General features: G+C 39.5%; 1 protein-coding gene across 1 annotated transcript; it reads right to left on the bottom strand.

Moving 5' to 3' along the window:
* Nucleotides 1-297: 297 nt before the first annotated feature.
* Nucleotides 298-6,115, bottom strand: LOC308399648 (calreticulin-like). The gene is made up of 9 exons (XM_080887010.1): nt 5,901-6,115; nt 5,177-5,278; nt 3,640-3,843; nt 3,410-3,504; nt 3,098-3,307; nt 2,637-2,750; nt 2,382-2,525; nt 2,088-2,180; nt 298-1,209 (listed from the first exon to the last, which is right to left on the bottom strand). Exons 1-9 carry the CDS (start codon nt 5,992-5,994, stop codon nt 1,021-1,023), a joined length of 1,245 nt encoding a protein of 414 aa, XP_080743136.1. The 5' UTR covers nt 5,995-6,115; the 3' UTR covers nt 298-1,020.
* Between the last annotated feature and the right edge of the window lie 3,895 nt (nt 6,116-10,010).

Raw genomic sequence — 10,010 nt, 5'->3', positions numbered from 1 at the left:
TACAGATTGCCAGGGATTAGAGCTATCAATGCAACTATTTGGTTTTTGTCTATTCAAAGCTCGCCTGTCAAACTCAGTCAGCTGATCACGCTGAATGAAACATTTAAAATGTTCAAATGTAATCAGCGACATCAACTGAAGCAAGCTGCAGCCCAGTGCGTCACAATAAATGAGCTATACAAATATGCAAAACAAAAAATAATAAAAAAATTTTTTTTTTAAAAAGGATGCATGGTGAATGGCAAATTAGACTTTGTTTGGTCAATGATTTATAAAAGTACTGGGAGTGGGTGACTTAATTTGTTTTCCAGCTTCTGAAATGAGCATGCCACATAAATAACACACAAATACTTTAATACTTGCACTTCTCATGTCTCTTGCTGTATACACAGATTAAAATCACTCAGTGTGAAAGAAACCGCCAAAGTTAGGCAGGCAACAGAGATCAACGACTGAAAGTAATGAAAAACAGCAAAGTTGAGAAGCTTCAATTTATTAACTCAAAACTGTGTTCACAAAGTAAAGATACTCAATCAAAACATTGGGAATGCACACGGGCGCACGCACACACATATCACACAGAGGACTTATGAACAAACTCAAAAACGTTGTGAACTGTCATGTCCACAAACAAATATAATATTTGAATAATTTACGAAAGGATCACCTCAGAAAACAAACAGTGCATCATGGTATGATAGAGATCAAAGTGCACAACCAGACATCACAGACGCTCAAGTTATGGGATTTCCAAAGGGGAAAAAAAGAAAAGAAAAAAATCACATTAAATCAGAAAATCCACATATTTAAACCAAACACAAGCATAAACAAACCCTTCTCCTATTTGATGGTTTGGAGAGAAAAATGCATGGGAATCAAGAAAAAAATCCCATCCCTCAAACATCCCACCGGAATAAAAGGCTGCTATATGAAAAGCTACAGTCCAGATGGCATCAGCCCATTTTCTGTGTCTGTCATTTGAACCTGAGGAACACACACACACACACACACCTCACACTGTTACAACTCGTCCTTTGGTTTGCCATTATTGTCCTCTTCTATCCCAGCATCATCATCTGACTTCTCATCATCCTCTTTGTCATCCTCATCATCACCTTCAGCGTCCTCCTTGTTCTTCTCCTTCTCCTCTTCCTCCCTCAGTTTCCTTTCCATATCTTCCTGCTCATCCTTCATTTTCTTCTCTGGTCCCTAGGCAGGTGAAGAACAGTGTTAATGTTTAACATAATGGAAAGTGAATCCACAATAGGGGAGTACTGAACTGTCACCTGCAGTGTGAACCAATGCTGAACCTAAAAGCTACATTCTTTGTCTTCCTTAAAATCCTTTTGTTTTATCACCTGCCAAACTTTTAGTTCGGGTCCTTTTTATGTTAAGTACACCAAGTTTGACTGAGAACCACGAGTTCTCAATAAAAAAACAAGCACAAAAAATGTAAACAAACAAGGTGCACAAAACAAACATCAAAATAACAAGCTAGACCAAAACTCTTTGTTCCATAATAAATTATGGAACTAAAACTATTTCTTCCCCAAATGAGAACCAGTAATCATTTGGACCTAGAAAACAATCATCATGATCATGAATAATGTGCCAACCATTAAATGTTAGATGGTATAATACTGACAAACTTATTAGGTGAAGAAACTCAACCTGTACTGCCAATATGGAATTTCAAAAGTTGCTCAAAGAATCAATTTGCAATAAGCTGCTCAAGAGTTGAAGTGGCCTTATAGTTAATGTTGCTTAAGCTACAAGAAGTACCATCTTCCCTGTTTAAATACCTAGAGAACTGCTCACATGTGATAGTTTTATTGCTTGTTTACATGCCCCAAACCACTTATCCGGATCAGCTGTGAGCTGTGGAAACATTACAGACTACATGAAAGCTGTTGAGAAGTTATCTTCTTTCTTTGGAAAATGTCTGATCAACTCTGTAAAGCTACATATGCATGGTCTATTTATTGTGTTGCCCTTAATTCTGACTAGAACTGATTTCAGGCTGTATTCTGACAGAGGGTTTTAAATTGAAACCCCCCATTAGACCATTTACATCTAAACAGTCCTACCTTGGTTTTTCCCCAGGTTTCCTTTCCAAATTCCTCTGCCTCTTTCACATCGTCGGTAATCAGAAAGTTGTCAAAAATGGTTCCAGATTTGACCTTTCAATGAAAAAACAAACAAAACAAACAAACAAAATAAACAATGCAATATTATATTGTCGTGACATACAGATACATTATAAATGTATTTGTCTTGAAATAAATAAACCGCAATGTAGTTTCATTTTTACATGAAAGAAACTGTTTTGTAACATTTTATTTATAACAGACCCTAATGGGGGAGTAGTGTAGCATAATTACCTGCCACAGATCCAGGCCCAGGACTCCAATGTTGTTAAATTTATACATAGTAGCATCCTGAGTGTACTCTGGGTTGTCTATCTCAGGGTGGACCCATGTTCCCTTGTAGTCAGGGTTGTCAATTTGTTTGGGTTTCCATTCCCCCTACAAAGGTATTAGAGAATAAGTTACATTTTCTTCCCTTTATACTAGTAAAAAGACCTCCAATAGAAATTCTTCACTTTTTCGGTAAACCTCAAGCAATGCAGCCCATACTTTATACTCTGGATTGGCGATCATGGGGGGCTCCCACTCTCCATCCATGTCCTCGTCCCAGTCATCAGGCTTCTTGGCATCAGGGTCAGGGATCGTCTCTGGCTTGTCCCAGTCCTGGAAGACAGCAGCACTGAAGTTACCAATCAGAGATGCCAATCAAAACAGGACTTGTCCAAGAGTACAAATAGCTCCATCCTGGCTGTTCCAAGAAAAACAAGGAATGGCAACATTAATGTAAGACTGGATCAACATTATCAACCCACAATTGGCACTATTCAGTGTATTCTGGCTGCAGTGGATGGCCTAATGAAATTATGCATTACAACAAAATTGAACAATAAGAAAATGCTCAACGTCATTAACACCATGTTCAAGATTTTATTGTAAATTTGGGACTTTAATCTCAGAACATCTGTATAGCTTTATTGCAAGTAATCTAAAATCATTTTAAGTCATGTTACTTCAGGCTTTGTGTCACTGGGATCGTCAATCTTAGCCCTGTCATCCCAGTTGCTTGGCTTCTTAGCTTCAGGGTCCTTGATCTTCTTTAAGGGCAGCATGTCCCAGTCGTCCTCAAAGGAGCCAGACTCTACCTTCTCATTGTCGATCTTCACCTCATATGTCTGGTCTGGATTCACAATCAGTGTGTACAAGTGGGTCAGCTCATCATCCTGAAGGATGACATGGAGAGAATTTATGGGAAATCTCTAACAGATTCATGGTTTACAAAATTTAAAAAGGGAAATTATTTAACAGTCTTGGTGCATAGCTACCTTGCATTTGATGTCTTTCTTGATAAGATGGTTCTGACCCTTGTAGTTAATTATCACATGAACCTTTTTTGTGCTGTATCCACAAATGTCAGGCCCTGTGTACACAGGCCACATTATGATATGATTATATACCATGATTACAAAAGAAGGACGTCATTTCGAACAGCTCAAAGTCAGATGGAAAAACATCATGTTCTGGTTTCAGGCTTCAGTGTCTCTCCAAGACTCACCAAACATGATGTAATACTGGGAGTCTCCATGCATGTCACTCTGGTCAAGCTCATCGGGGAAGAGCTTGACGTAACCACCTCCACAGTCTATCTTCTGCTCATGCTTGACAGTGAACTGGATGACCAGGGGCTTTCCCTCATTGCTAAATGGCTCAAAGTGGGCTGACAGGGCATAAAAGTGGGCATCCTGGCTGGTCCGGATACCTAGAATGAGCACAAAAGTGATTATTATTATTATTATTATTACTACCAATATAGACTGAATATAAATGCACAACTCTTTCTAATTTCAGTAAAGGCATGTAAAGAAGTATATTCTTAAAATATCCATATGAACACTGAGCAGCCTGAAATGCCTTAAGAAAAATAAAAGTAATATGTCTGTTTCTATAATCGTATGCACTAATGCTGGTATTCTGAAACTACATCTTGAATAGTAGGAACTGCACTAGAATGAAAACCATTGAATAATTAGGGATTTTTCACATGTTCAAGACCCATCCAGTCAAACAAACAGACCCCTGGCAAGCTGATTCTCACCCACGGGCCACATTTTTGACACCCTAAATTTCTTAATTCTATTCTTCTTTTGCACTAACAGAATTTTGTGGTTCAATGTTTCACTTCAACAATGTCAGAGATTCTAAAATCTGAAATAAAACTGTCTTTATTTTGTATCGGAAGAGGATTAGGCCACTAAAATAAAAAGTGGGCACATTTTTTTTTCTTCTTTTCCAGAATTCTGATTAAAAAGTCAGAATTCTGAGAAAATTCTGACTTTAATCTCAGAATTCTAAGAAAAATAATTCTGATGAAAAAGTCAGAATTTCTCAGAATTCTAAGTTTAATCTCAGAATTCAGACTTTTTTTCTCAGAAAAAAAGAAGAGGAAAAAAAAGACTTGCCCAATTTTTTTCCCAGTGGCCCTAATCCTCTTCTGTACAATCATGGTTTCCAATAGTACCCAAAAAGTTGATGATGGGGCTGCGCTATATAAATGTCCCATACTTTTAGTCAGATTTGCAGCCTGCTCAGGACTTCTGGTTTCAAAGAGCCAAGACAGTGACAGGGAAAATTCTCTGGACAAAAAAGGGTACTTTTGCATTGGGTCAGAGCACTGTGTTTACATCCATGCACTCTATGACTATCAGTCATATTTATAATTCTTCCATCTGTAATTAAAGCCCAATATTAACTATTTTATCAGTGTAATAGAAATTTGGAATGGGGAAAACTAATCTAAGGTTACCAAATGGGAAGATTACTGATAGTACAAATCTTTTTTTTGTTTTTGAGTATCCAAATTTAAAATAGGTTTGGAATTGGAGTATCAAAGGCCATGAGAGCACTGGAGGCTCTTTGCAGGATATTCCAGTCCTGAGTATAATCTGTCTGACCCTGTGCTCACATTTACATTGGCAAACCTGTGTTAGCTGCATTTGCATGATAAGACACCAACTCTTGGTCTATGCAAATAACACAATTTTAACAAATTAAGCCGTATCAGTTGTGTTTCTAACACAACATAGTATTCGTACCTTTATCAGCTTCAGCATCCCCATAAAAGTTTCCAGCACTCAGTTTCCACTGTCCATAATCTGATTTATGTTTCGACTCGACCCAACGGCTCTTCCATCCATCTGAAACACATTAATGCAACCCCACTGGTTACTCACTGTAATTCCTCTGATTCTGGTTACATTAACACCAAGCCACCATGCACATTTATTACACTGCTTGTTCCACAAACCTACTGAGGACTCCAAATGCAATTACTCAACATGATGATAAAAGTGAAAAACTTTGAGATTATATAAATGAACTCCTATATGCAGTGACAGGGTTTAGAGTTTTTCTGTTTAAAAAAAATTAAGGGGCTCCAAATATTTTATCCAAATGCTTTTACCCATAAAGGTTCCAGCACGGTTCTGCATGGTTTGACTAACATAGGAAAATAGAAAATAGCTGCGCCCTTAACCCAGTACTAGACGACATTTAGACACATTTAACTTAAAAAATAACATTGGAGCGTATGCTTTACTAATGTATTACGCTATTATTTTCAGCCAGCCACTCATCTATACCAATGGGTTCAATTTATAGAGTAAGTTACCTTAAAAATTCCAGGAACATATATTAAGTTGTCTTTAATTAAATTACCAAATAAGAGATTTAATGTGAACTGCCGTGAAGACGTTGACTTTTTTTTTTAATGCAATCATTCGTGTAAGACAAGCAGATATGAAATGGACTGTGTTCTACCTCCATCCAGAAACTGTTCCTTGAAGTAAACCGTAGCGTCGATAGTTAGCGCTAACGATGCCAAAACTACAGTAATTACCACCGGAAACTTCATGATGCTAGCTGCAGTCTGGTAGCAGGTGGTGAAACGATGAGATTGAAAGTCCGATGAAGGAAACGTAAGCTGAGAAATCTAACAGCGTTGAATCCCACACAGATGGCCCTGGTTCATTGGACGAGCGTTTCACCAATGGAAACAGACCACGGTTTATTTTTCGGGAATGCTCGTGTTCGATCGGAAGGAGATCGGAGGAGGCGCCTGCTTTCCTGCAGTTTTTAGCCAGGGACGATGAAAATGAAAATGTGGGTGTCCGATGGAAGAAGGAAGGCTTAAAACGTCGGTTACGTTATGAAAATATATTTGACTTATGAATGATTAACAGTTGTTTTGGAAGAAGCTACGAGCGAGTTCAAAGCAGGCTTTAAAGGCCTCCGTCTGTGTGCCCTGTGCAGTGATCAGCAGGCACGAGACCGGTTACACCCATCACTAAGCACGGGGTGATGCCGGTGTCGTTCAGGTTAATTAAATTTGTTTACATATTCCACTCTCCCGCTGGCTTTTCTGTAATATAAATAACAAGCCGACATTTTCCTTACTACACCACCGATCAGCTTTAGTTTACCTGCAGTGCTGCAGGGTAGTCTAGCCTCCCATTAAACCCATAACTACAATACTGTGTGATCTTGAGCCACCCATCATCTCTTTTGTCCCACATTTGCTAGGAAAATCGGGAATAGTTGCCATAGTCATAGTTTTCAGTCACGTGATCGATTTGCTACCCTGGGCGGTATCATGGTGCCCAACAGTGGACAGTCACTGTTACTTAAGAAAAAAGTGTTGTTTTTTCCACCTGTCTCGAGCCGAAACCACTTGGATCATGTATCATAAAGGAAAAACGAAGATATGACGAGAAACTACTTGTGATCCATATTTTGCCCTAGCAGCTTTATTTAAATCCCAGAAAGTGGAGATATCTACGTCTGAGAACCGCTCACCTTACACTGCTGCCAGGATGGAAGATTTCAAAATACAGACCAATGACTGTAGAAAACTTTTCTTTCTTGTAATTTCTTGAAATAGTCTTCAGGAATAGTTCTCTTGAAGCTTCTTGAAGGACATTCCAAAGATCTTCTTTGGATGTTGGCTGTCTTTTGTCCTGTTCTCTGTCAAGATAACCCAAAACTGCTTAAGTAATTATAAGGTCTGGGCTGTGGTAAAGCAAATCAATGTTGCATTTACCCAGGTGTAACCCTAACTCTAAACCTAACCCATTGTCAGTGTATTTGGGATCACTGTCATGGTGAAAAACTCGACCAATGTGATGCTTTCTAGATGCTGGACCAAATGCTAAAGGGACCTTTCTGTGATCATAATTTCATACATTTTGAAAGGAATAAAAGAAATCATAAAAGAATGAATAATAAATAATATAATAATAAACAAATAATGGGAAGACTGAAAACAGACAAGCTAAATAATAATACACTGGTTACCTTTATAGTTTTAGGCTGACTCTACAAAAACCAGAAAGACCCATTATCAGTGTATCACATAATAGACGCAGAATAATACCAGGTCAGTGTTATCAGAAGGGATGAGTAAGGAAAAGTGTGAATGTTTTTGCCACAGGGAGCACATGCATTTTTGTAGTTGAGTGTGGAGCTAATAAAGTTCAATTCAATTCATTTATAATTTGAAATTTTCATTTTAAATGTCCTTTATACTTTAAAGCATTTTGCAGCAGCCTTTAGCTGATTCAACATTGTACCATTTTAATTGAACTGAAGGCTTTTCCAAAAGTTTTTAGGACAGCCCAATAATAACAAATTACAATAGTCCAGCCTATAAGTAGTAAATGCATGAACTGGCTTTTCAGCATCTGAGACAGGATGTTTCTGATTTTAGAGCTCTTGTGCAAATACAAGAAATCAGTCCTTCATATTTACCTAATATGCACATTAAAGGACATATCATGGTGAGAAATGAATACAAGAATTCTCACAGTGTTACTGAAGGCCAAGGTAATGCCATCCAGAATACGTATGATCAGACACCATGTTTCTAAGATTTATTACAGGTGATCCAGCTCTTTATGTCTTTAAGACATTTCTGCAGTTTAACTAATCGGCTTCATGGATAGATTAAGCTGGGTGTCAACTACATAGCAATGAAAATGTATTGTGTGCCTTCGAATGATACTACCTAAGGGAAGCATGTATAATGTAAACAGAATTAGTCCAAGCATGGAATCGTGTGGAACTGATAATTATCCTTTGTGCATGAAGACAACTTCCCATGTACATGGATATATTGGAGTCTATTAGCTATGACCGAAGCTACTGCACCTTTAATTCCTACGACATGCTCTAATCCCTGTAACAAAATATTGTGTTCACCTGTATGCAGTATCGCACTGAGGTCCAGCAGGCCTCCCTAGACATGAGCCATTATTAACCTTCACTATCGCTGTTTCTCTGTGATGAGTTCTGAAACAGGACTGAAATGCTTCAAATAAATTATTTATCTGCAAATGGTTTTTTAGCTGTTTTACAACTATTCTTTCAAGAATTTTAGAGATAAAAGGAAGATTGGAGATTTGCCTTTAAATTAGCTAAGTGTGGCGGGTTGTGGTTTGTGGCTTAGCTGTAGGGGATGGGTGGAGCAGGGTGTGGTGTCAGGGAAGGCTGACCCACACAGCTGACCCTCATAATCTAATCATGCCTTCCCTTTTGTGAGTAGACGCACGTTGGCATGGACCTGGTGAAGGGTGCTGTAAGCAGGATGCAGGGGTGGGGCCAGCCGAGAAAGCCAGACGCTGTGGCCTGTGGAAATTGAAAACTCCTGAGGACAATTTTTGTCAAATGTTTTTGTAAAAGTAAATAAACTGTCATTATCACAGCTCTCTGCCACTTCATGCTAAAGTGTTGTCTAAAACCTGGTCTGTGTGATTACAGACTGGTGGACGGCATTACCGGTGGAGGTGCTAGCCCAGATGATGGTGGATCATCCCTGTGATCCGCTGCAGTAGTGGCCGGCAGATCCATCTAATCCTACTCTCTCTTCTGTTTCTCCACAGGTCCCAGAGGTTAGAGATGGTATACCCAAAAAAAAAAAAAAATGCCTGCGGATGAAGATGGGACAGGTGCTCCATGTTCCCGGCCCTACAACACTCTCCCTTAGCTTGAGAGGGATGTACCTGCATACCAGTAAGGTTCCAAGGGCCTGGGTCCACCGTAGCCTGGTGGACCCAGGCCACACAGAGACCCTGGTCCATCAAACCCTGGTTTGGCTCGGGCGTAGTTGGAGGCAGAGTGGGTGGAGGTTAGTTGTGTGCATGGGGGTTGTGCATGAAAGGAAAAATCATTCTAACTATAAATTGTTAGGCAGCAAAGGAATGCCATCCTTGAAATGAAACCGCCCCGAAAACTCTGTTGGAACCGGTTTCTCCACACAGCAGTGATATGATGTACATTTTGGCGTCCATAGATGCAAAAACTTTCCAGCTTTAAAACATGCCTCGCTGGAACTCCTTCATAAAGACTTTCTGGCGCTGCATGAGTCTGAGGAGTTCAGCCAGCAGCAGGTGGAAACACCCGTTGCTGAAAACGTGGCCCTCGGAGAGTTGGTGAAATCCTTCACTGAATGAATGACCTGGCTCTCAGAAGAAAACTGTTGTGCTTCAGGCCCGCAGCATGAGGGACAATGTTCTGTTTTCAGGCTTCTCAGAGACATTTCATCCACATTCACCTGAAACTGATAATGTGGTTTAAACAATCAGCTTTCATCATGCCCATTTTTGGGAGGGTAAAAGAAGTGATGGATGCAGACCCAAAACAATTTTGAATATTTTAAAGAAGAGGCGGTGAAGAGCTGAGGCAAAAAGGGCTGCAGACACCCCAGATCTATTGGGTCTGGGGCCGTCTGCCTCTAGCTCCTTGGGGGCCTTGTTCCAGTCTCTCATCCTCAAGTACGTTTCATGACGAACGCTCATACAAAGACACACACATTCTCACTCTTTCCCACATATGCACACACACAAATCACAGCAAAATTGTATGTTTGTTTGTGTA

This window comes from Rhamphochromis sp. 'chilingali', assembly GCF_963969265.1.
Source record: "Rhamphochromis sp. 'chilingali' genome assembly, chromosome: 7".
Lineage (NCBI taxonomy): Eukaryota > Metazoa > Chordata > Actinopteri > Cichliformes > Cichlidae > Rhamphochromis > Rhamphochromis sp. 'chilingali'.
The sequence above is the reverse complement of the archived record's forward strand: the minus strand, read 5'-3'. Positions and strand labels throughout refer to the sequence as shown.

Excerpts from the sequence above, each read along its gene's own strand:
- LOC308399648 (XM_080887010.1), bottom strand. The coding sequence starts at position 5,994 with ATGAAGTTTCCGGTGGTAATTACTGTAGTTTTGGCATCGTTAGCGCTA. Across the intron at positions 3,505-3,639 it reads CCAGTATTACATCATGTTTG|GGCCTGACATTTGTGGATAC; the intron begins GTGAGTCTTGGA and ends CTGTGTACACAG. Across the intron at positions 2,526-2,636 it reads TCGCCAATCCAGAGTATAAA|GGGGAATGGAAACCCAAACA; the intron begins GTATGGGCTGCA and ends ATACCTTTGTAG.